This window comes from Delphinapterus leucas, chromosome 14, assembly GCF_059928025.1.
Source record: "Delphinapterus leucas isolate spDelLeu-1000000601 "Yukka" chromosome 14, BTC_Dleu_Yukka2, whole genome shotgun sequence".
NCBI lineage: Eukaryota > Metazoa > Chordata > Mammalia > Artiodactyla > Monodontidae > Delphinapterus > Delphinapterus leucas.
The window spans coordinates 27,549,114-27,575,552 of NC_143142.1; the positions used below are offsets into that span (position 1 = coordinate 27,549,114).

General features: G+C 51.0%; 1 protein-coding gene across 1 annotated transcript in view; it reads right to left on the reverse strand.

The window, feature by feature from the left end:
- Nucleotides 1-649: 649 nt before the first annotated feature.
- LDLRAD4 (low density lipoprotein receptor class A domain containing 4) overlaps nt 650-26,439 on the reverse strand; it is a 304,508-nt gene continuing 278,718 nt past the window's right edge. The window contains 4 exon segments of the mRNA XM_022551388.3: nt 650-1,650; nt 1,652-2,119; nt 3,210-3,260; nt 16,043-16,194. Coding sequence (XP_022407096.1) covers nt 1,591-1,650; nt 1,652-2,119; nt 3,210-3,260; nt 16,043-16,194 — 731 coding nt within the window. The 3' untranslated portion in view covers nt 650-1,590.

Consider the following 26,439-nt stretch of genomic DNA (forward strand, 5'->3'; position numbering starts at 1 on the left):
AGGGACCTACCAACCAAGAGGAGCCTCGGAAAGGAGCAGCAGAAAGCAGTTTGAGAGCTTTCTGCCAGCAGCACGAGGGCACCTCACCGGGCAGCCACCTCTGAGACCACAACAGCAGACACCCGGAACTGCAGGTCAGGGTCCCAAGTCATCCCTCCAGCCCTCGGTCCCTGCGAGAGCAGGCAGGGGCTGCACAGAAGCACCCCACCCGGGTGCAGCAAAGGCAGATGCTTCTGTGAAGGAAGTTACTTTAGGTGAGAATGAATGTTACAATTTTTAAGGTTAGTTTTCTAGTTGATTTTAGCTGCAAGTTGTGCTTTTTACCCTGTGCTCTGAGTTGCTCCCCGCCCAGTTCTGGCCTCCACTGCAGAGGCTTAGTGACCCCTGGGAGCGCATCTGGTTCTGAGCACTGCATTCCTCCCGGGTGCTGGTCCGCATACTTGGCCACATGGGTCCCTTCCTCAGTCCCAGGGGCTTCTACACAGTATCTGCAGCCAGTGTCACGCACGTAACAGGGCAGTGGGCTGCACAGAAGTGACTGCTGAGTCTTGATGACCAGCCATCCAGGCCTGAACTCCACTATGCAGGGAAGGAGAGACCGCAGGAACACTCTGAAGTCATGTGTTTCAACAGTATAAAAATAGCCACCTTGCACTTTAAACAATTTATTGCATAAAATAGTGTATTATCTGAGTATATTTCATGCTACAGTGAAAAAAATCTAAATTACCACAGAAACTGCACTGCTGGAGGGCCAGGGCAGCACTGCGTGGTGTGTAAATGCAGGTGTAAAACACGCAGCCTGAGGCTGGAGGGACTCAACACACCAGGGATGCAGGAGTTTCCTCTGCTCCATCCAGAGTCTCCAGGTGCCTCAGTGACGCATTCACTGCTGTGTGGTGACTTTCTTGGTGAATGTAAGTAAGTGGTGTACGTTAGGCTACCTCCCCTAACACCCTTTCCTGCATGATTATGGGGGAGATGATTATGGGGCCTAATTATAATCCACAGGTGAAAAGACAACATACAGAACTTTGAGTAAAGCTTCCTCATTATCTTAAACATGTAGTGCAACTTTTAAAACACAGCATCACAACACTGATTAACCCCTTGCATTCATCTGACTTCTCCACTTTATACCTTGGCACACAAAACAGGAATTTAGAATCATATTTTTAAAACAAAAGTTCCACAGTTTGGGGGTGGGAAGCAAACTGGCGATTCTTCCCCATAATGTATAATAACGTTTTCCTCTGTATTCAGTTAATTGTAAAACAGGCCATTCTGGCCTCTTCCCCTGCTGCGTCTGCTTTCATAGTCAAGTCAGATGCCTCTGTGGGTTTTATTTCATAATGTCTTCAAAGCACCCCTCTGTGTTCTCATGCCCACCCTTTGCCAAAACCTGCCCTTTCCTATCAATCACTGCCCCAGATGAACACCGTTTGCAGCCAGACTGGAGGAGGTTTGTACTATTTCAGCCTGCGTGCAGCCCCTGTGGAAGGAATCACTGTTTTACTGAACTTGTGCTGGGGACGGAGGGGCAGTGCCACTGCCTCCCTCCTCCTTTCTTAAGTCAGGTATGCACGCAGGTCAGATGAGGTTCCCGGGCTTCCTGTCCTTGCCCTGGACGGGCAGCTCGGTGCCCCCCAGGGCCGTCCCGCTGGAGTGGCAGTCTGCTCCCCCTGTGCGTGCTGTGCTGGGGGTGGAAGAGAGTGGCACCCAGGCAGTGGCCCATCACCTCGCTGTAGGCCGGGGGTGGCCCCTCCATCCTCCTGTTACTGCTGCAGGTGCTGGCACTTATGCCTGAATTGCTGCTGGGTGGGCGTGGGCCCCTGCTGTAGACGGACACGTCTATCAAATCGCTGTCAAATATGGTTCGGTTGGGTGGGGCCCTCACAGACTCTCGGTTGAGTTCCATCTGCTGTTCAGGGTCCCGGAGCTGCAGGGTGCAGGGCCCCTGGTAAGGAGGCGGCTCCTCCCCGTCCGACAGGGAGATGGTGGGGGGAAGGTCGATCTCGTGCTGTACATAGGGGTAGGTGGGCTGGAAGCGGCTGAACCGATCCCTCTGGAGAAAGGTTGGGGCAGTCCCCCCGTTCCTGGACCGCGGTGCGTACATGATCTGCAGGGAGAAGAGCAACACCTGGGAGATGTTCTTGGCACAGTGATGACCACGGACGTGATGGCAGCAAGGAAATTCACGTCTGTTCTCACCCATCTGAAAACTTTTCCCCCCAAAAAACATGTAAAGGCTATTCCAGAAAAACAGAGGTTTTTCGTTCCTAATGACTTTACATCACTCACCTTGCCAAACCCAGGACGGTTCAGCAACGGATAATTGCGGTTACCTGAAAATGTAGGTTTAATGGAGTTATTGTGTACATTTCCCACTGGTCAAGGAGAATACAGGAGCCCCCCACCCCCACCCCGGCCTGCCCACCATGTGACCTTCTTCAGACCCCACTCCTGTGATTCAGAGGAATATAGAGGGTGAAGAATTTTCATTGTAAATGTAAGTTGTAACTTCACAGGATGGTACTTGGAGCAGGTACAAGACATTGGGTCAATTTATGAGTTATTTATAGGAGCTTGTTGCCCTATCAATTACTTAAAAATATGAAACAAGTGACTTTTTTTCTTTCTGGATAAAAGTTTCCTGTAGTTATTTTTAGCAGCTGACATGAAAACTATTTTATATTCCAAAGTAAGTATGATTATAGACTTTTTCCCCCCGAAAGAATCCAGGTACTCTCTTGCATAGCTTCTCATCTATTCCACCATCTCACTTTCTTCTAGAGGAAGGACATATGTATATAAAGATATACATCCATCTGTCAACTTCTCTCACACCATGTTTTTAACTTAAAGGCAAAAAACGTTATTTTTACAATCATACTATTAAACTGGGAGATGGGGTGAATCGAGCGGTGATGTTTATAAGCTACACCGACAGCCACCACCTCGTTATCAGCAGCCTAAGGCATCAAGTGAAGGTCCTGGATTCTCGACTGTTTTCTGGAAGGAGCTCTGGCCAGGCACAAAGAATCCTTGGGAGAGTCTAGGGAAGACCCCTCCCCCACCTCTTAAACCAAGTTACAGGCACAGGCCTTGATCTTCATCTGTGCTGACACGTTCAACCCTTCCACCAATTTTGTTCATCCCCCTCTACGCATCTCCTGCCACCCACACCCCGCCTGTGTCCAACCCCTTACCTCTGAGGTGGGCCGAGGTCCAGATCTGTCTGAAGGCCACAGGCGCCCTTCCTGGTTGGGGGGTGGGGGACATCACAGGAAGATCATTAGTTTCATGCAACAGCACCCAAAGCCAAGGGATCACACTCAGCTGAGCGCAGGCTGTGTAACACCCGGAACCACAAAGTCCCAGCCTTTTGTTACCTGCACCCCCAGAGGAGTCGTGGCCACAGGAAAGTCAAACAGTTCGGGTCTCCCCACAGTAGCCTTGAATGGTGTGCCCATCTACACCGCTGGCTTTCAGACTGAGTTTCCCAAACCTAAGAGCCCTCTGTGCATCTTCTTATGAATTGATTCCTCAGTACAAATGCTCACAAGGAGTGTGGAACCTGACATCTAATTGCTTAGTAATCTTTCAAAAAATGTTTGGCCAGGGACTTTCCTGGCAGTGCAGTGGTTAAGACTCCATGCTCCCATTACAGGGGGCCTGGGTTCAATGCCTGGTCAGGGAACTAGATCCCACATGCATGCCACAGCTAAGAGTTCGCATGCTGCAACTAAGGAGCTGACGAGCCACAACTAAGGCCCAGCGCAACCAAAAAGAAAAAAAAGACCAGCAAGGTGATGAGCAAACAGCAGGCATGATTAAGGATCACTTCTAACACCATAAACTTGTCTACAGAGCATTTCAGTGTGGTATCCCTTTTGAACCCCAATTGTAGGCTATAGCAGGGTCTGCGGGGCTTTTGTGACTACTAAGAGAAGAACGGGGTGGTGGGTAGAGAAGTGCCTGTATTTTTGGATTCCCAGGAATGTGCACATACGACCTCCTGCCATCATGGCTTCCTGTGACCTGAAAGTGCCCACCGGTGGACTTGGGAGGTCAAACAGCCCCAGGTCTTAAGAAGTGAAAGTGACCTCCCCTGATCCTTGCAGGCGGGCATCCACCACGGCCCCCCTCGCCGTGAGCAGGTGGCATCCCTAGATCTGACTATACAACTATGTAACGGCGACAGAGTGGCTCTAACCAGGTGTCCGAGCCCTAGGCAGTGCTCCTTTGCGTCAAGGGCGATGTCACTCCCGCGTTGAGAACAGCACAGAGCATCCTCCACTGTTCCTAAGAATTCCACCCTTGGCAACAGCAGATTAAAGCACAGGGCGTGGCCTGACAACCAGATGTCACAGCACCAAATGAAGTGGGCAGGAAGGGACCCTGAAGAGGGGTAGTAGCATGTTTTCTGAAAATGGCAATAACTATTCTCAATGGCTTTATTTTCCTAGAAGTTAGCAAAACTGGAAAAGTGCCTAAAAGAGATCCACACCAAGCCTTGCACAGGTGGAATGTTGTGGTTCTGCAGGGACCCCCTCCTCTCCAGGGGCCATCGTCACGGGACGGGTCTGCACCACCACAGCCTCCGCAGGGCACGCACCTGCTCCTCGGCCGCTGCCCCTGCTGCTCACTCAGCTGCTCGCTGGCGGCTGCCTTGAGCTCAGGCTTCACAGGGGAGGCCATGAGGTTGGCCTCTTCTGGTGTACCAGAAACAGCCCTGCGAGACCAGGGCCCAGCCGCCCAGCCACCCTTCGCGGGAAGCCGGGTCCTCTGACCACGACGGAATAAGCTGGGAAATAAGATAGCAGCTCACAGAGTTTTGAGCAACAGGAACAAAATCTTGCTAGTATCGCTATTGCGGACCCATACACACTGCGTCTTTCGTAGCTGTTTGCTTGTGAGAACTGTTCCCTCATGCCGCATTGCGTCCACAGAGCACCTCCGGCGCCCTTGCGTCCCTGGTGGCCCTGAAGACGCCTCTGTGGGTGCCCCAGGGAGCATGGCCACCAAGATCCAGGCCCACGAAAGCCTTGGGCCATCCTGAGGGGCTCTAGTGAATCTGCATCTTCTGAAAAGGGACACAGGACAACTCCGGATCTCACAGGCTTGAAGATGTGCATTTTCAGGTTCCTTTACCCTCAAGGAATCTGCATTGTATTTTTCCCCTTCTGAATGGTAAACAGCCACGTGGCCAGAAAATTTTCCCATAAGTTGAATCTGCCTGACACTAAAACGTCTGCATTAAAGATAAAAAAATCACGTGCTCTTCCAAGTGCTTGTCTTTATGATCCCAACGATCCAGATGTGTCGTCTGCAGACCTGGAACACAATGACTGGAGTTTTTCCTTTTAAATCTGTTTGGCACTTTGGCTGGGTGGTGAGTGGAAAATCAAAATTGTCTTCTCTCAAGTTGTGGTAAATTATACATAACATTTACTATTTTAATCATTTGAAAGCATACAGTTCTGTGGCATTAAGTATATCCTTGTTGCCACGCACCCATCACCCCCATCCATCTCCAGAATTTGTCTTCTTCCCAAACTGAAAACGCTGTACTCACTGAACACTAACACCCCATTCCTTCCTCCCCTCATCCCCTGGTGACCACCATTCTACCTTCTGTCTCTATGAATCTGACTATTCTAGGAACCTTGTCTAAGTGGAATCATACAATACTGTCCTTATTTCACTGAGCATAATATCTTTAAGATTCATCCATGTTGCAGCCTATGTCAGCATCTCATTCCCTTTTAAGGCTAATATACTCCATTTCAGGTACATACCATATTTTGTTATTCATAGTTATCTTGGTGGTTTCCCCTTTTTGGCTATCATGAATAATGCTGCTATGAACAGGGGTGTATAAATATCTCTTTGAATCTCTGCTTTTCATTCTTTTGAGGATACACCCAGAAGTAGAATTTCTGGATCATACGGTAATTCTATGTTTAATTTGGGGTGGGGGGGAACCACTACTGTTTTCCATAGCAGTGGTACCATTTCGGTTGTAATTTCATCACATCCTTGCCAACACTGGTTATTTTCTGGTTTTTTGCTAATAGTCACTCCAGTGGGTGTGATGTGGCATCTCACTATGGTTTTTTTAAAAAATTAATTTTTGGCTGAGTTGGGTCTTTGTTGCTAAGCGCGGGCTTTCTCTAGTTGTGGCGGGCGGGGGCTACTCTTCGTTGCGGTTTGCGGGCTTCTCACTGTGGTGGCTTCTCTTGTGGAGCATGGGCTCTAAGCACGTGGGCTTCAGTAGTTGTGGCTCACGGGCTCCTGAGTGCAGGCTGAGTAGTTGTGGTGGACGGGCTTAGTTGCTCCGTGGCATGTGGGATCTTCCCGGCCCAGGGCTCGAACCCGTGTCCCCTGCATTGGCAGGTGGATTCTTAACCACGGTGCCACCAGGGAAGCCCCTCTCACTATGGTTTTGATTTGTGTATGATTAGTGTATTAAGTCAGGGTTCTCCAGAGAAACAGAACCAATAGGAGATTGATTGATTGATTATAGGAATTGGCTGCCTGTTTCTGGAGGCAGAGAAGTCCCACAATCTGCTCTGCGCAAGATGGAGACCCAGAAAAGCCAGTGGTATAATTCAGTCCAAATATGAAGGGCTGAGAACTGTGGGAGGGGTGTCCACTGGTATGTCTTGGACTCTGAAGACCCAAAAACCAGGAGCTCTGATGTCCAAAGGCAGGAGAAAATCGACATCCCAGCTCAAGAAAAGAGAGAAAGAACTTGCCCTTCCTCCATTTTTTTTTTTTTTTTACTCAGGCCCTCAAGGGGTTGGATCATGCTCACCCACATTGGTGAGGGCAGATTTTCTTCACTCCGTCTACTGAGTCAAATGGTAATCTCTTCCGGAATTACTCCCATAGACACATTGCTTAGCTCAGTCAAGTTGACACATAAAATTAACCATCACAATTAGTGATCTGAGCTCTTCTGTATTGGCCATCTGTATATCTTCCTTGGAGAAATACCTACTCAGGTCCTTTGCCTATTTTAAAATTAGGTTCACTTATTTTGTTGCTGAGTTGTAAATGTTCTTTATATTTTTTGGATATTAATCCCTTATCAGATACCTGATTTGCAAATATTTTCTCCCATTCTATGAGTTGCCTTTTCACTCTCTTGATAGTGTCCTTTGACAAGTTTAAGTTTTTAATTTTTGAAGTCCAATTTACCTATTTTTTTCTTTGGTTGCTTGTGCTTTTAGTTTCAGATCCAAGATATCATTGCCAAATCCAATGTCATGAATCTTTTGCCCTGTTGTTTAAGAGTTTAATAGTTTTAGTTCTTACATTTAGGTTTTGATACATTTTGAATTAATTTTTTGTATATGGTAGCAGATAAGGGTTCAATGTCATTATTTTGTAGTGAATATCCAGTTTTCCCAACACCATTTTTTAAAAGACTGTCCTTTTTCCTTGAATGGTCTTGGCACCCTTGTTGAAAATCATTTGACCATACATCGGAGAGTTTATTTCTGGGCTCTCTATTCTATCCTGTTGGTCTAAATGTTTGTCTTTATGCTGACACCACACTGTTTTGTTATTGTAGCTTTGTAGTAAATTTTGAAATCAAGACGTGTGAAACTTCCAACTTTGTTATTCTTTTTCAATATTATTTTGGCTGTAGGTGGGGATGGGGGTTCCTTGTGATAGCACATGAATTTTAGGATGGGCTTTTCTATTTCTGCAGAAAAACATCATTGGGATTTTGACAGGGATTACACTGATTTTGTAGATTGCTTTGGGTAGTACTGACATCTTAACAGGATCAAGTCTTCAGGTCCATGAACACAAGATGTCTTCCATTTATTTGTGTCTAATTTCTTTCAGCAACGCTGTATAGTTGTCAGTGTACAAACCCTTCATATCCTTGGTTAAGTTTACTCCTAAGTATTTTATTCTATTTGATACTATTGTAAATTGAACTGTTTTCTTAATTTCTTTTTGGATTGATCATTGTAAGTGTAAAGAAATGCAACTGATTTTAGGGGGCTGACTTTGTGTCCTGCAACTTTGCTGAATTTATTAGTTCTAGTGGAGCTTTTTGTTTATTAGTTAATTGGAATGTTTAGGATTTTCTACACATAAGATCATGTCATCTACAAAGAGAGATAATTTTACTTTTTTTCCTTTCTAACAGAATACCTTTTCTTGCCTTGTTGCTCTAGTTAAAACTTATAATAAATACTATGTTAGATAGAAGTGGTGAAAGCATGCCTGCATCCTTGCCTTTTTCCTGATCTGAGAGGGAAAGCTTTCAGTCTTTCACCATTGAGTATGATGTTCGCTGTGGGCTTTTCATAGATGACCTTTATTATGTTGAGGTAGTTTCTTTTTATCTTAGTTTGTTGAATGTTTTTATTATGAAAGCGTGTTGAATTCTGTCAGATACTTTTTCTGCATCGATGAGATGATCATGTAGTTTTTTTCCTTTCATTCTGTTAATGAGGTGCATTACATTGATTGATTTCATAATGTGGAACCATCCTTGTATTCCAGGAATAAACCCCACTTGGTCATGGTGTATAATCCTTTTATTATGCTGCTGAATTCAGTTTACTAGTATTTTGTTGAGGATTTTTGCATCAGTATTCATATGGGATATTGGTCTTTGGTTTTTCTTTTCCTGTTGTGTCTTTGTCTGGGGCTTTGGTATTGGAGTAATGCTGGCCTCATAAAATGAGTTAGAAGGTGTTCCATCCTTTTCAATTTTGGGGAAGAATCTGAAAAGGACTGGTGTCAGTTCTTTACATGTTTTGTAGAATTCACCAGTGAAGCCATCTAGTCTAGGAATTTCCTTTGTTGGGAGGTTTTTGATTATTGATTCAATCTCCTTACTAGTTACAGATCTATTCATATTTTCTATTTCTTCATGAGTTGGTCTTAGTAGGGTGTGTTTCTAGGAATCTTTCCATTTCATCTGGGTTATTCAATTTGTTGATATACAATTGCTCATAGTACTCTTATAATCTTTATTTCTGTATCTCTTAGATCTTTTTCCACCCAAAGGATACAATGCTTAGAGCGTTGAAAGAGAGTCATCTGTGACCATGAGTCACGGGCTTCTGCTGTGAGCTGCGGCTGAAGCCTGCTTGCTGCCTTGGGTCCTTGGGCACCACATGTGAGACCACCCATGCTCTGAACTTTCTTGGTTTAGCTCTCAGCTGCTAAACTCTCCTTTCCACACACAAAGGACCACAGGGATCATCAGATTTGGGGACTGGAAAGACCCAGTATAGTGTTTTTCAAACTGTGAGCTGCAGCCTCTTAGAGAGCTGGAAAATCAATTTAGGTGGGTCACAGCCAGCATTCCAGAGATAAAACAGACACAAAACATCTTGGGTACATTTTAAGTACTGTTTGGTCAAAGTTCTGCCTCAGTTTCATGTGAATATTGTGGATTGTGATGTAAAATGTGTTTCCTACACATTTGGTCAGAGGGGTCAGAAACAATCTGAAAGGTCTCTGATCTAAGCCAGTTCTCCCTCATTTTGGATGGGAGGAAACTGAAGCCCAAGGAGGGTGTACGACTCACTGGAGGTGACATGGTCAGTTTGTGTAAAGCAAGGCCATTGCTGGATATTTTGGCTTCTACCCAAGGGTTCCTCCCAGTGAATGAACATATCATATGGCCTCAAATATTTGAAAATCGATTTTACTCCCTTTCCCAGGGTGAATTTCAAAGCATAGGTAAAAATGATGTTTGGATATTCAGCAACATCTTTGCCTTCTGATAAAATCACTTTTCTCTTGTTTCTTCCCTTTTCCCAGGCAACCTTTCCACCATCCAGATGCTTTAGTAGTTCTCACTTTTCCACCCTTGACAGCAGTAACAGCGTAGACGCCAATGACTCTGCTCTCCAGCATTTCCCCTTTATCCTCCTTGGGATTCCATCATCAGAGTTCTCAAGACTACTTCCCTCCCAACTCTGCTCAATCTAGGGCACGTCCCTTAAGAGAAAGACAAATCAAGAAGGAAGTTCTGCTGGGAAGAAAAGAAAGGGAATCCTTTATATTTCCACAACAATCAATAGCTCAGGGAGGCCTACAGGCCCCTAAGAGCAAGCAGAAAAGGAGAAATGTGATGCCTCCGGGGGTTGGTGGTGGGGGAGAGTGAGCAATCAGGCTTCAAGAGAAAGCAGCCTGGAATCAGAAAGCTCAGGACGACGTGGAACCTACACACTGTGAGCCTCCTTTCACGCGTGAGGGGCACAAGCCAAGTGCCTTCCCCGCGGTCTCGGAGTTGGTAGGGGAGTAACAGAGCCGGATCCCAGCTACCTCCCATGCAGTCTCTGATGGCCCTGTACACCTCCCCAGCAAGGGCCTCTCAGAATTAGGGTAATTTAGAGAGCTTTTTTTTTCCCCCCAGAACAAACCACACCAGTTTTTAAGGACTAAGTAAAAACGAAACAAACTTTACCATTAGATTATTAATGCTAATGCCTATTTAGAAGGTTACTAAAAATTGTTTATAAATTTTTTTATCAATTTTATTAAAAAATCTGATTTTAGCATACCTTTGTCACAATACCAACTGTGTTGAAATGCGTTACCTTGGGAGTCTATAGATTACAGATGCTCAGAATGTTATTGAAACTGTCTTCAGCATCAGTTTATGTGAGTGTAGTGTGTCTTTTAATTGCAAAAGTAATGCATGAACACATCCTCATCGCAAGAGCCTTAACAACACAGACCAGGCCCTCTGTCCACCTCCCCCTTCCTGGCCTTTCTCTGCACCATCAGCTTGCAGCGTAAACAACATCAGCCTTACTAATGGTCACACTTGACTTTGCACCAAAATTGTATCAGTAACTTGATGAGCTACATCTAAATGGATTTTGGCTGGTACCAAAAATCAAACCCAGCCTCAGAGAACAAAGTAAAAAAAGGAAGGCTTGCCAACACTGAGAATTTTTTTTAAATGTCTCTTGAAAATTTTACTAAAAATGACCTGTAAGCTTTGACGGTAATTTTAAAACTCTTCTGAGCAACATCAACAGCAGAAGGATGATCTAAGTTACTAGCTTTAAAGATCTTGGAGATTCTGCTGTGTAACAGCTATGGTCCAGGATCCTTATCCAATTTTCACCAGCAACTTGGCCTCCTTTCTCTTACTTCAGAAGGAGACATTCTCATTTCAAGCTGTTAAAATTGTTTATCTTCTAATGCTTCAAGGGTAAAACCTTTTAAATGGCCAGTCTGCAAACGCCCCGCTCCTGCTGAGACAAACAGGAGGTAGACAGTAGGATCCCATGCTTGATGCTTAAAGGAGGCCTGACCTGCTGCCCGTGGCCCCTGGACACTTGGAAATGCTCATGAAACAAGGTGGGCAGCAACCCCCCCAGCCTCACAGTGCAGCAAGAATCCACCTGCTCGCAGGGAGCCTGCGCCCTGGACGAGCCGATGCTACACTCAGACTGTCACAGACTCGCCTGCTCCACCTGCATTATCAGGCAGGCCCTCAGCTCATTTTTTGCGCCTTCCTGAAAATGGTTCCTTCCTATCGTTTTAGAAATGCTTTCCTAACACAGGCTGAAGTAGGTAGAAATGAGACTAGGCAGGTGCGCAGTTGCCGGGCTCTCAGCCACAGTGGGAGTGAGCTGTGTGGGGCCCCAGGACACACCTGCACGGAACTGCCGGCCCTGGTTCGCAAGGCGTCCGGGCCAGTGGAGAGGAGCCCAGACCCAATCACAGAGAGGAGGGCCCTGATCCGAGCATGGGACTGGTCAGCAGGCCCGGGACACACCGTCCTGTGACCCAGACTCACCTCACCTGGCCGAACCACTCATCTCATAGGAATGATCTTTACTTCCACAAAGAAGTTTCCCCATTTTTCGGAAGCAAGTGGCCCCCTTGGTCCATCTCTGTTTTCACCTTTGTGGTAGAGGCATGAATGCAGAAGAATGTTTGCTCCAAAAACAATCACCTCTGTGCAAACCGGCCCACCTCTGAGGCCCGTGCAGGGGCTGGGACCACAGCGGAAGGTGAGCACAGGCTGCTTGGCAGCCCTGGCCTGGGGGAGCCAAGCAGGAATACAGGCCAGTATGGCTGATATGCTCACTTTTCAAGGAAAGATGTAAATTTCTATTTTTACGTGAAATCTCCCAGTTTTTTCAAGTTGGATCAAGTTTTGTCAAAACACCCTGCGGGGGGAACCACACACACACTGGCCACACCCTCGCCCAGGTCTGGCCATCTGCAGGGAGGGTCTTGGGGCCTGGACTTCCCCCACACCTGAGTTTCTGCACCACAGACCCGTCCCTCCCCGCGGGGCTGGTGCACCCACTGCCCGCCAGGCGCTGCTCTGGCTCCAGGGAGGCCGGGCACCGCACTTTTACAATTGATTTAACTCCTGCAGCATTTGGTCATGAAGAAAAATGCCTGATGTGACTCCTTTTGTTAATTTTTAAAATTGAAATTGCTGCTTTTATAGGTCAAAATGGCTGAACACCCACAATTTTATATGATTCAAACTAAGTAGAACGTTCCCATCCTTCTGCTGTTCCTAGTAGATGGGCGGCCACCTCCGCCTTGCCCGCCGTCCAGGCAGGTTGGTGGGCCCTGCGGGGTGGCCTACAGGCAAGGCTGTCAGAAAAGGCCATGCGGACCTCCCCTGGCTCGGGAAAGAAAGGCTCCAGCGACGTGTGTGAACATCTCTCAGGGCTGTGTCTGGAATATTTATGCCCTTTTATTGTTTTCCTATTACTTGGTGGTCTAAGATGATGAAAAGAAACCTAGACAGTCTCAAAGTGCCGAACTCACATAAGCCAGGCTCTAAACACTAAGGCAAGGCTCCCTCAGAAAGAACACGTACGGCTTTTTATCACAAACCCACTCACTGCTGCTGCTACTATTTAAGCATTTACTTTTGTTGTAACTTAACTGAAGCGGATCACTCTTTTTCATTTTCATCCAGAAGTGGCTGCTTCCACCAAATTCAGGGCCGGTCCATCCAGAAGTGGCTGCTTCCACCAAATTCAGGGCCGGTCCATCCCACCGCCCTGCTCCCCTGGAAAGGCGTCTCAGGGACGCTGTGGTGATGCAGGCTGACTGGCCTCGGCCAACACAGACTCCATCCGTCCCTCCCTTGGCACAGAAGTGTGTCTGCCCACAGGCAATGGAGGTGGAAAGGGCCACGTGAGGAAGGGGCTGTGACTGCACAAAGCAAACCCCCCAAATCAGAGCAAGCTGGGCCCAAAGGGGCAACTGGTCCAACCCACCTTTTTCCAGAGGACTCTCCCTGGGAACCAGGGAAAGCCCGTTAGTGCAGAGAGGGAGTCAAGTTTCCTCAACCACGTCAGAACATCTACATGTTCAGCCTCTTTCTCAAGAACAAAAGCCAGGGACTTCCCTGGTGGTCCAGTGGTTAAGAATCCGCCTTCCAACACAGGGAACATGGGTTCGATCCCTGGACAGGGAACTAAGATCCCACATGCTGTGGGGCAACTAAGCCAGCGCACCACAACTGTAGAGCCCACGTACTCTAGAGCCCATGTGTCACAACTAGAGAAGCCCGCGTGCCGCAACGAAGATCCCTGTGTGCCACAACTGAGACCCGACACAGCCAAAAAAAAAAAAAAAAAAAATCCCAACTACTGTCCTATATTTTTCCATCTTGACTATCAAGTCTTCCATAGGAAACACATAAAAGTAACCTTAACCAATAGTGTTAAGCCAGATCACCTGGAAGCTGACAAATTAGATGCCCAGCCCTTCTCATAGCAGTTTAAAATAAACACACTTTTTACTAACATGGTCATGGAGACCTCACACAGTTCTGGAACAAACGGGCCAAAAGGCCCCCAGAAGTGTGGGGGTCCCAGCAACGCATAGGCTCAGAGCCATGGACGCTCATCCACGGTGAGGCCGGCAGGGGGCACCCCACACCCACCAGCCGCCAAACAGCAGGCACAGCAGCTCCTGGGATGCTCTGACAGCAGACACGGAACCACCCTGACAACGGCGACCCCAGGCACCTCCAGCCTCGGCCACCTTCTCCCTAGGAGAACACAAACCACACGAGGCCACGGGCAGCCTGCCCCTCTAAGCCCCTCGGGAGGAGGCTGGTTGGATGCTGGGAGCGGGGCAGGGGGCCACCCAGAAAGGCACCTTGAAGCTGCTCCACCCCACACCCTTCTACAGTTTACAGCCTCCTGATGTACACCCCTCCCCACACACAAATGGCCCCTGGAGACCCCTTGGCTTCCCCCGAGACTGAGAAAATACCACCAGGCCAGGTGGACGCTGCTGATGGGGGGAGCCTGGGGCTCGCTGCATCATTTCTTCCTTGTCTGGTGGGTGCCAGGCTCATATCCACTGATTGACAGAGTGAGCAAAGGAAGGCAGAGCCCAGACCAAAACCGTCTGATGGGGCAGGTTCCCTGTGGACACCTACCACCCCCACCGAGCTGTCAGCACGGGCTCTCTTCACTCTGCTGACGCCCCTGAGCCTACCATGAGATCCACGTGTATTAACAGCATCCCCGTCTCACGCGGAAGGGCCCCCGGGGAGGAGGGCAGGACCGCCCCATAAGCTGAGGACGTTCAGAGCATCCCTGCAACACCGTCCCCAAGCTATGACAGCCAAAAACATCTCCCCGCATCGCCGAAGGTCCCCTGGACAGGAACAATGAGTATGAAAGAAAGGATCACACTGCTCTCCCAGAGCGTGATGAAGGGAAGCAGCATCTTTTAGAAATCGAGAGCGAGGAGGAGATACTTAGGAGGCAAGAAGCCCAGCCCGGTGGGGGGCACGTTCCCAGGCAGTGACCCCCAGTGCTCCTGGGATCTGGATCTATGTCCCTGTCCAGGAGAGTGAGGCTTCTCCTCTGGACTAGACATGAAATGGAGGTCCGGCCTGCGCCTAAACTGTCTCTGGTCACCGTGTAAAAGTACATCATGAGTTTGTGAAACCTCGGTGAGCAGTATCCACACTCCCATTTTATCAGAAGGAAAACCCAAGCCTCGGGACACACCTGCCCTGCACGGGCCGGGCTGCACGGAGGAAACAGCAGGGAGGGGACGGCGGAGGATGAGGGGAAGCCAGAGGGAGAGAGCGTCTTCCTCAGGGCTGAGCTGCAGCCCCCAGCACCCATCTCGTCCCTGTGGGTCTGGGGGCGGCACACAGCAGCCTCACCCTTCCCCCCAGCTCTGCCTGCCATGGACACAGGACACTGGGCAAACCTCAGCTCTACCCATGGGGACAGCAGACCCGAAGGCTGGCCGAGCGACTCTGTCCCCGATGAAGTGTGAGGGGGTCACCCCAGGACAGCTGCCCCCACACTCAGGGCAGCCTCCCTAGGCCAGTCACCAGGCAGCCCTGGTCCCAACATGCTTGGGGATTCAGCCTCCTCCATCCACCACAGAAGCCAAGAATATACGATTGTTTAAACTCAGTGTCCCCAAGCTCTCACTGACAGCCACTGGAACCACAGACAGCAAAGCCAGCTTGGACCTGAACCTTCCATGGCCCCTGGGCTCCTGCGTTAGATCATAGAGCAGTTTAGCTGAATATCAGTGTTTTATTTCCCAGAAGAGGGTGGTGATTCAGGGCAGGAAGTAGCTAGGAATTTTTTTTTTTTTTAAACCAACCTGAAGAGCCTTGCTGTTCTGTGAGGCCCACACAACCTGCCCACCCTTGTGCCCCAGAGGGTCCAACCCCCTCCCTGTCCTGCCCCGCTGAGCCCCCGTCTCATGGGCGTAGGTGGGGATGCAGGATGCGTCGCTGACCCTGGACCATGTCCCAGCATGGATGGAATTCACACGTATGACACTGAGGGAAGGAAGCCAGATGTGAAAGGGCAGGGACTGCACGGTCCATAGAGTTCAGAGCAGGAGAAATGAGTGTGCTGACTGCCGTCCAGGCAGTGGTGACTGTGTTGGGGGGTGGGGGTGGGGGACTGGCCTCACGGTCGGGCCCCCGGACTGGGCTTTCTGTGTGTGGGATTCACATGCCGAGCCCAGGGCCATCCTGCACCCAGGCTCCCGGCCCCACTCAGCCCACACTTACCGGCTGCGGCCGGTCCTGCCTCCGGCCCTGCCCCGAGTGGTGGATAAAGGACCGGGTGGAGACTCTGTAGTGGTTCAGCAGGCAGACGACAACCACGACCATCACCGTGACCACCACCACCACGACGACCACCTGGGCGAACTCCAGCTCCGCTGTGACGAAGAGGAGAGTGCGTCAGCCAGGCCCAGGGCCACCCTGCTCCCCAGACCCTCCTGGGACAGAAACGACTTCCCCCAGGCCTGCTACCCGAGAGCCCCACTGTGTGGCTAGCAGATGACGGAGGGAGGCCCAGCTGCATGGACAGACCTCATCTTTGCGGTTCTGTCCTGAGAAAGGCCTGGTCGAGCGTGTCCCACTGGCCCCATGGGACCTCCCAAAGGGCTGCGTTGTGATGGGCCGGCGTCACACAGGACACCAGGTCCAGCCCCGTGTGCACAGCATGGGCAGCCACCACACAGGGACCTTCCCCAGGGCAGGCAGCTCCTGGGTGCCATCTCCTGGGACACAAGAAGCTCTGGGGCCCCATCCCTGCCAGATCCCCCAACCCCCAGGGGGGTGGAAAGTATGATTCCCAAAGCACCTCCACGCAGGGGCCGTGTAGCACACTGGAGGGAAAACACGCTGACAAAGAGCCCCAGCTCCACTCTGAGAAGGCCCCACCAGGGGAGGTGATTGAGGAGACGCATCTCCATGGTCTCCAGTCCTGTGGCACCACTGGGTTCTGACCACACCGTTACAGAAGCCCGTCTAAACCGCTACCACGTGCTCCCCACTGGGCACCTTCACGGGCAGTTCGAGGAGAGGGTGCCAGCCCTTGGCTTCTCAGGGGAAGCGGAGCCCAGGGCCAAGGTCAGTCCAGACTTCCCGCTCCCGCCGGGCCGAGTGCTGCCCTGTTCTCCCCACACTTGGAGCGGAGGTGGCTGTGCAGGGGGCAGGCACAGTGCAGGAAGGGCAAGAGGGGGACAGCCCTGTCTGCGGTGGTGCTGCCTGGGACGCACACACGTGTGGACACGGGCACACGAATGTGCACACACGTACACACACACATGCACGCACGGCACACCCTCTTGCTGCAGCAGGGCTCAGGCCACCGGCCAGTGGGTACGCTGCTCTCAAGTGCAGGCTCACACCTGCGCAACGCAGGCAGGGGCTGGGTGCCGCCCCACATCCACCCCGTTGGGGTAGAGGGAGAGTCTTCCTGGGTCCCACTGTGTCCTGCTCCACCCTGTGGAGCCATCCTCCACCCCAGCCCTCCACCCTGCACACCTGATGGACAAAGACTGACAAACATGCCTGCTGGACCGGGCGGGAAGGCCAGTGGCCCCAGGCAGGGGAGGGGGTGCGCTGCAGAACAGATGAGTGTGAGGCCTGAGGACCCCACAGCCCCCCGTGGGGAGCAGCAGGGCCCAGGCGGGTGTGCTGGACGCATCCCTGGCTGGAGGCTGAGCAGGTGCCGGAGGCAAAGCCCCAGCAGCAGGAGGGGTGGGGCCGCTGGGCCCACACGTTAGGCTCCCCACCATAGTTTTCTGCTCTGGATGCCCAGAGGCCTCGTGACTGATGGGCAGGAGATTGCGCTTGTACTTCCTCTGGGGAGGAAGCCCCCAGGGAGCCACCCAAGTACCTCCCAGGGACGATCAGAATCTTCAAGGTGGAGTCTCCTGGAAACTGAAATCACTCTCTGTCGGAGGGTCTAGGCTGGGACTTTGCAGCTGGAGTAGAGATACCAGCGTGACCTCGTTTATCCTCATGCGCTATGGGGTGTGTGACACACCTGTGAGGGAGAAACACGTCTTCACAACCCCCTGCCTTTGCAGACAACTGTCCCGTGTCCAGGACACCCTGTGTCACAAGGTGCCCACGCATCTGGACCCCAAACCTCGTCATCGACGACACAGGATGAGGCTGTGTGCATAAGCGATGAGGGACCTGCCTTCATCACCTTGTGTTCCTGGCATCAGGCATGGGTGGGCCCAGCGTCATCATGAAGAGGTGGACTGAGGACAGGCTCTGGAGCCCACTGCACAGGTGCCCACCTAGAGGACGGCTCCCGCAGGCAGGGGTGAGGCCCACCCTGGCTGCCAAGCACAAGGGGGCATCTCAGGAGATGAATGGAGGGTGAGCCACCAACCCACGGACCCCTGCTCCAGGGACAAGCAGATAGGAAGCAGGGAGTCAAGGGCGACTAATGCAGCATGAAGACTGAACCCAAAATAATGCTTTGTTTTACCAACTTTTATTTTTATTTTGTGAATGAACAGCAGAGTATTCAAAACTTGCCTTTCAGGTTAAATCGTGCCCTGGAATTGACAAATGTTTCCTCTTCTTAAGAAAACTGCTTTGCTTTTTGGATGACGATTACGACGAGGGGCCCCGCACACATCTTTGCGTGTTAATTCTTCACTGGGAGGATGTCATTCTAGGTCATCTTTTCCTGAATATGGAAGGCTATGCGGATGACCATTTGCAGCAAAACAATCAAATTACATTTTCATAATTCTATGCACATTTGAGGGTATATATGTGTTTCATTTGAAAAGCATTTTTATTATAAAAATAATGAAGACTTCTTTAAAATTCAAAGAACATAGATGGAAATAGTGTATAATGTATAAGTTCCCCTGCACAGGCCAGCAGCTCTCACTGCGACCCCCACGCCCACGCCGTCTGGGGCACAATTCACCCGTTGTGTGTATCTGTGTGTTGCCTGTTGAATAAGGGCTTTCTTCTTTTTAATGAATGGAATCACTGTACAAATATATTGTTCTTTTTTCCACTCAATACATCACAGACACCTTTAAACAAGAAAATACGTGAACCAACATCATTCCCCTGTGGTGCTGCCAGTTCCTAAACACAGAACACTGGGACGTGCATTCTCCAAGCGATGGGTGTTACATGGTTGGGTTTTGTTTTTTTTTCTACCATGACCAAAAGATTGTGTGTGACCCACATTTGTAAGCATCCCTATGAAAAAATTCCAAAAACTGATACAACCTTGTAAATGCTCCTCTTGTCAAGGAGAGGGCAGGGTGTCTCCTGCCTCATGGCCCCAGACCCTCGGTCCTTTCCATGTGTACTAATCTGATGGGCAAAAACATGTATCTTGTTTTAATTTGTATTTCCCTGGTTACTAGTGATTGTGATCTTTCCCTATGATTACTGGTAAATTTGTATCTTTCTTTTTCATAATATTAGTTTATTTGTAGTTTTCTCATTTATTTTATTTGTAAGCAGTCTTTACATATTATGGCTATAAATCTTTATCTGCTACATGCGTTGCAAATATTTTCTCCTGGTCTGTCACTTCTTTAAACTTTGGTGTGAGTTTCTCTGTAGATGATATAAATTTTTTTTATTTTTATGTCATCAAATATTGTCGCAATCTTTTTCCTTTATGGCTTCTAAGCTTCCCATTGATTAGGAAGGTCTTCTCTCCAGTATTCTAAAAATGTTTTTCTTCTAAGATTTTTCTGTTCAGATCTTTACCTGCTCTGGATTTTATTTCTTCTGGTCTGAGACAGCATGTAGAACCCTTTATGTTGTCTGATAGGCATGAATCTTCTGATCTAATGTCAAACTAAAAAGTTCAGCACAAACAAGGGTAAGACAGACTTCAGCTGTGGGAAACTGTATAGAAGCTCCCACCTTTCTTTCAAAGGGAACCACCTGCTCTCAGGCTGTGGTCGGCGTGCCCTGTGCCCTGGGCCCTGCTGCGTCCCTGCTGAGGTGCCAGCACCAGAAGTGTCCCCCCGTCCCCACGTGTCCAGACTGGCAGAGCTTCCTCCCCAGGCCCTCCCTCCTGCTCGGAGATCAGCCGCCCTCAAGGGCTTTGGTCCCAGGGCTGCTCTGTACCCCAACATGACCAATTACCCCAAAGAGCTCTGTGTGGATGACGTCTACCAGTCCTTACCGTATTTGAAATTAAAACTTGAAGATGTTAAATATTTATTCATTAAAAAATAAACTCACCACATGTTAACACATGTAACAAAATAACTTCCCGTTGCCACACTTTACACAGTGCTCACCTCTTTACTCCCAGTGGCCTCCCCTCTGCTTCACCTGCACCGGCGGGACATGTGGCTGAGGTACAAGGAGGAAGTCCTGCCTCACTGACCCCCAGGAGGGTCTTGGGGTTCCTGGGGGTCCTGTGGCCACAGATGGAGGACGGGTGGTCCACACGGACTGATGACAGGCCCTCTAGTACAAATGCTAACGCCGGGACTCGAGATGTGCTCAGAGCAGCTCCTGGGGGCCCGGGCACAGGATGGCAGGAACCGGCCCCCAGGGCGCCACTAGCTGAGGCCGGCAGCCCTGGGTGACAGAAGCCCTTCACTTTGAACTCTGGGTGAACCAGTCCATGAAAACAGACTGCTTTTTCAAACGCTAACGACTGGAAAGTGCGAGGCTTTACTCTCTTTGGGGCTACACATACTCCCCCTCCCTCCCCCCCAAGAGTGGTCCAGAGTGAAAACTGGAGGAAACAGAGATGGTTCCTGGGGAGAAGCATGGTGTCATCCAGACCCAGGTCCTGTGCTACCAACAGCCCCTCCGAGCTTAGCAGGGGGTGTGTGGGCACCCCTGTCCTTCCACGGCCTCCTTCACTTTAAGCAGGAACATCCTACTAAAAACACCTCATAAAAGGCGAACTGTAAAGACCACACATGGCAGGACATCTGAAGCTGGGATGGTAGGTGGGAAGGGGCTCAGAGACCCCCAAAGCCAGCTGCTACCCCCGCATACATTCTGTAGTAACAGTGACAGATGAGTGACTCCTGTCCCCTCTTCCTTCACGATTCCTGAGCCCCCCACCCCCTCCTGCCACCCCGCTGTGGAGACGGCTCAGAGGCACTCAGCCCCAAAGTGTTTACCAGCCCCCCGGATGTGGCTCTGTCGCCAACGGCCTGGTTTTACACCTTCTCAAGAAAATAACTTCCACAGGACAAGTAGAAGAAGCTTCACATTAAAAAACAAAAACAAAGCCCTGCATTCCCCACTTCTGAATGCAAGAATCGGATGAAATTCAGCACACCTGTTCGTCATGGTGTCCGTCTCCAGATTTCTCACTTCTGGTCTCAACCACAGACGTTGCGGGGCTTCTGGGGCCCGAAGCCCAGCCACTCCCTGGACTGCAGTCAGGGCTCCCCGCGTCCTCTGAGACCACCGCCCTCCTCAGGAGCAGTTTCCCCATGCGGGCGCACACACACACCCACCACCTCACACCGCATTCATTTCTCCCCAATTTCCCCCCAGCCCGGGAGGCCCAGGGCGCCGGCTGTGCACAGCGCTGCAGAAGGTGCGGTGAGGCCTGTCACCTGCCCCCCGGGGAACTCCCAACAGGCTCTGAAGAGCTGCACCCGTGGGACAGACTCGAGCCCACCACGGCTTCCCGAGAACCAAGGGGGCACCCAGCCCTGGGCCCGGGTGACACAGAAGTGTGGCAGGTGGGGTCCTGCTGCCTCTCCCGCCCTGTCCGCCCACGCCCCGGCCCCGCAAGATGTGGCGGGGGAGGGGATGTGCAATGGGGGTACACGGAAAGGAAGGGTGGGGAGGCCAGGGGAAGAAGAGAATGAATTCTGGAAGAACTATTAAAAACAAGTATACAGGAACCATAGCATTCTGAGAAAATAATAGGATCCCTCAGGGTTTCCAAATTTTCAAAATGGAGTCTGGACACAGCCCACTGGGCAGTTCTTGATTCCAACAACTACCAACGTCAGCAGAAGGACGCCAAAAAGCAGGCCATGAAGGGAAGACTTTTAGACCAAAGTCAGATGCTCACGCCCCCTGCTTTCCAGGGGCTGTAGGCCGATGATGCTGTAGTGATGAGTCACTGCCACCCAACCAGGGGTTTTACAGCATCGTGTCTCAAGTTCACAGGAAGACACCTCAGACCCTGATTTCATCTCTCACAGTGACAGGGACAAGGTGATGATGGCATCTCCCTATTTTTATGGAGACATCTCCAAGAAACTCCAGGCTGCGTGGAGAATTCCAGCAGCAAGAGAAGCACATCGTCCAGGGAGAAGCTGGGCTGACTCTGCCAGAGGCACGAGTGTCTGGGCTATTTTTAAAGAACGCGGGGCCTGGCTCTGCAGCCTGAGGCTCCCAACACGACACTCGCTTCTGCTTTCGGGAGGGTGGACCCCCCATTCCACGAGGCCTGTCCCCCAATGAACGCATCATCCTCCACACACGCCCTCTTCTCAACATTTAACTACTCTGAAGCCCCAGATGTATAGTTTATGCCCTTACAGCCCTGATAATGGGGCGGGGGGCAGGCGGACACCTCGGCCTCACTCAGAGGAGGCATCACACAAAACACGGTGACGTCACAAGACCTGGGGTTGCTGTCCCCACCCCCCATGGCAGCACCCCCATCGCTCCCCCAAGTGCTGGAACCTACAGGGACGTGGAGACCCCAGGGCTGCCCTCCAGGTGGCTTCTCCCAGGCCCCCGTGTCCACTGGGGCACAGGAACTGTGCCCTGTCCCCCTGGGCATGGGTGTGGTGATGACAGCCTTGGGGTGTCTTACTCTTACGGCTCTGTGACACTTGTAAAGTGCTAGATGTTCCTAAAGGCCAGTGAATTCTTTCCCAGATCCTACAGACATGGGGCAGTGGGGGGCAGGAAGACTGTGGGAGCAGGGGGTGGAGTCTACAGACTAAAATTGCCTCAAGTCTGTGAACTCAGTATAAAAATACTCTTGGAGACTTTAGCGGCTGAATGAAAATTCACACTCATTAAACACTGTGGTCAAGGAGGGAAATTCAGCCTGTGTTATATGAATAACTTCACAGTTTGAAGTTCAGAAGGCAAAACAGTTAAGAGCCATCATCAGGATGATTATATTCCATACTTTGAATTTTCTTTTCCTTGGGGTGGGCTGGCTATTCGCATCCATCCTACGACAAGTAGAACAACACAAGGGGCAAAGAGCCACCCCCATAAACCCCAGCTACGGTGCCACCCTGGCTTCCGCTTCCTTCAGACGCCCCCTCACGGCCCCTTAAGAGCGGACTTGCAGCCCCAGCGCCAGCATGGAGTGACCCTGGGACACATCGCGCTCTGTTGCGGGGTCCCCGGCAGGCAGCACACCTCAGGGCTCGTGACAGACAAAGCGAGGAAGAAATGCCACCTTCTCTGGACAGTGTTGGCACAGAACCGCACTCCACCAAACCCTCGCTGACAAATTCCGTGCTGCTCAGGTTCTGCTAAAGCCTCTCACCTGTAACCACCATCCCGCCATCCCGCTATGCTGTTACTACTCCGCGGGACCCCCATGGTTAATAAAAGTTACTGTTTCTATTCATATGTTTACCTAAAATATCTTGCCTGATAATAGAAGTGGCAGGTGACACCTACTGTCTGTGGGAGGAGAGAGGGGAGCCGAGCACAGGGATGGCACAGGGCCTCTGGGGCAGGTGTGCCCGCACCACACCTGCTGACTCCAGGCCAAGGCTGGGGGACGTGGACGCACCAGCGGGCAGGCGGTGACAGTTGCAATGCGAGTCCATCCAGCTAGAAAAGCATCTTTCTAATCTACTGAGGTTCAAGCAGGCACCCAATACAGCTCTTCATGCATTTTATTATCTAGAGCTTCACGATCTCTTCAGAAAGAAATTTAGTTAAATATGTTCCCATCAAAGATGATTGACAGGATTTTCTGAAAACACAGAAGAGGACTAAGCAATTACAAACCTTTTAAACGTCTATCCCTTTGCTATCAATAGGGGAAAATGCATACATAAAACCATAATTTCCTCCACAGCGTTCACTTAAAATCCACCCTCACCTCCACCCCCACATCATTAATTTAGGAAAGTGTATCAGGAAGAAACACAGCTGCACAAGTCCCCGCCTTGTTCACGGTTAAGAGCAGTCGCGTCTGAGGGCTCCCCACCTGGCATCCATCTGTCTGTCCGTCTCTCCCTGTCAGGGTCACGGTTCTCCTTCCTAACCTCTACTGTTACTGCACTGCTGACCTGAGAAACTGCCCAATAACCCCCCACATCCTGAGAAATGCACCTTTCCTTTAAAATGCTGTTTTCAAAGAGTCAGGGTGAAAAAAACAGAACCCACACGTGTGGCAGCAAGTGACAGAATTTCCAGGGGAGGTTTCAGCCTCAGGCACAGAGCATCTGAACAAACAAAACTCCAAACTGACAACCGTGTGCACTGCGCTCCTCCCACTATAGGAACCAAAGAGCCTAGAGCACACCTTCCTCAGGAGGGCCAGCCCTGCAGGGTTCCCAGGGCGACAGACCCTCCAGGCAGACGCCAGCTTCTCGGGAAAGAGTTTCTACTCTTCTCAGCTCTGTCCTCAGACCAAACTCTGAGAACCACCGCAAGCCCAAGAGCAGCCTCCCCGGCTGGTCTGGAATGTACCTTTTTTCAAGACTAGGTTTTTAAATGGGGCTTCCTTCAGGGTACCATTGCCCAGGGGCTCAGTGGACATAATCAGTCCTCTGCCGAGGGTCCTGCCCTGACGCAGCCCCCTACCCCCCGCTGAAAGCATCCCTTCGGCTCCAGGCGGCCTCCTCGCCTCTCGGAGCTACAGTGGGAGCCGGCGGGCAGGCGTGGGGGGGGGGGGGGCGGGGGCGGGGAGGGGGCTGTCTGCCTGTCCCCGCCTCACCTCATCACATCATATCGGCGCCCAGCCCGGGTGCCAGACTCAAGCGCTGTGGCTCCAACCACAGGCCATGGCCACCAATTATCAACAGCCGCCCAGGAATCAGGACTGTGGCAGGAAGCAGGGTGTCACAGGGTCTCGGAGCGCCCTGCCCCCCAGGGCAGCTGACCACCGGGCGACAGGCTGACAACACAAAGCAAGGACCCGCCTGCACCAGCCGCCTGGCCTCCCTCGGGCCAGACAAGGCAGAAAAGGGGGAACCTGCCCGTCAAATACCACACTCCTGCCCTTGATCTCCGCTAGAAGCTCGCCGAGTTGGAGAAGTGGAGAGAGCGCCCACGGAGCGCTAACCTTGGCAGGTTGGGTCCCCTGGCTGCATGAGCACGGCATCCCTCCTGCAGCCCAGAGCCTGGCCAACCGGCTCCTCGTGCCCCAGGGCCGCTCGCTGCTGAGAGTAGCTGTAAGGCCCCTGTGGCTAAACTCTGGCAGCCACAGCCCAGCTGGCAAAGTCAGGGCCACAGCAGGGAACCCTCACTGGCTGCCTCCCACCACCCCCTCCTCCCTCCCCCCCCACGCATCTCTCTCTCTCTCCTTTCTCCACCCCCCACCCCCGCCTCAGGGAGCACAAATAGACCACAGAGAAGTGATACAGTGAGGACTCTCCTTACTACCCAGTGTTACTTTACAAGAACCACAGGTAATGAGAAGAACAGACCTTGTCCCCGGAGGAGACTTCTCCCTCTCCCCGCGGTCTAGACAGCTTGTTTCATGCACAGAAAATACCTCCAGTGGTTCTGCTACCCTGGGGCTGCGAGGGAAAGGGCATCAGGCCAGCCCCCGCCCAGTAACGCCGCCACAAGCACTGCTCGGGGCCCAGAAGAGCCTCTGTTTTCCTTATTTAGGGCAAACAGCGATGGCACGTGGGCCATAGGACGTGTGGTCAAAGCAAAACTAAACTCTGTTGGAACGACCAGCAGAGAAACAGGACAGTGAGTCGGCCCCGCCCCATGGTCAGCCGTCAGGGGCTTGATGTCCACCGGTCCCGGGTCGGCCAGAGACACCACCCCTCTGTTCTAGCTACTGGGGACAGGCAGGGAAGGTACAAAAGGATCATCTAGAAGATTTTTCAGAGCTTTCACGTGGATAAAAGAAATGGGAATTTCAGTAGGAAAATTAACAGTTGTACACATTTGCACGTGCCACTCAACACAGCCTGACTTTTCTTTTTTTTTTTGCGGTACACAGGCCTCTCTCACTGTTGTGGCCTCACTGTTGCGGAGCACAGGCTCCGGACGCACAGGCTCAGTGGCGGCCATGGCTCTGCGGCATGTGGGATCTTCCCGGACCGGGGCACGAACCCGCATCCCCTGCATCGGCAGGTGGACTCTCAACAATTGCGCCACCAGGGAAGCCCCAGCCTGACTTTTCTTGAGCAAAAATCCTAAAATGTAACTCCCTTCCCTGTGTTACACTTTCCCTGATTTCTTCGCAGTCACAGGCTGGGTGAGGACCCTCCCCGTCCCTGCAGCTGAGGTCCTGGCCGGCAGTTCTGGTCAGCTCAGGCAGGGACGTTCATAAGACCCCAAGTGAATTGGTTCTTGAAAAGTAGGGGTTTCATCAACTTGAGACCTGAAAACCTGTTCTGTCCTTTGCTGAGGGACATAATTGCATGTTGAAATGGTTGCAAAGAGTCCACTTTGGGGTTTAACATTATTTATTTATTTTTATTATTATTATTTTTTTTTGAGGTACGCGGGCCTCTCAC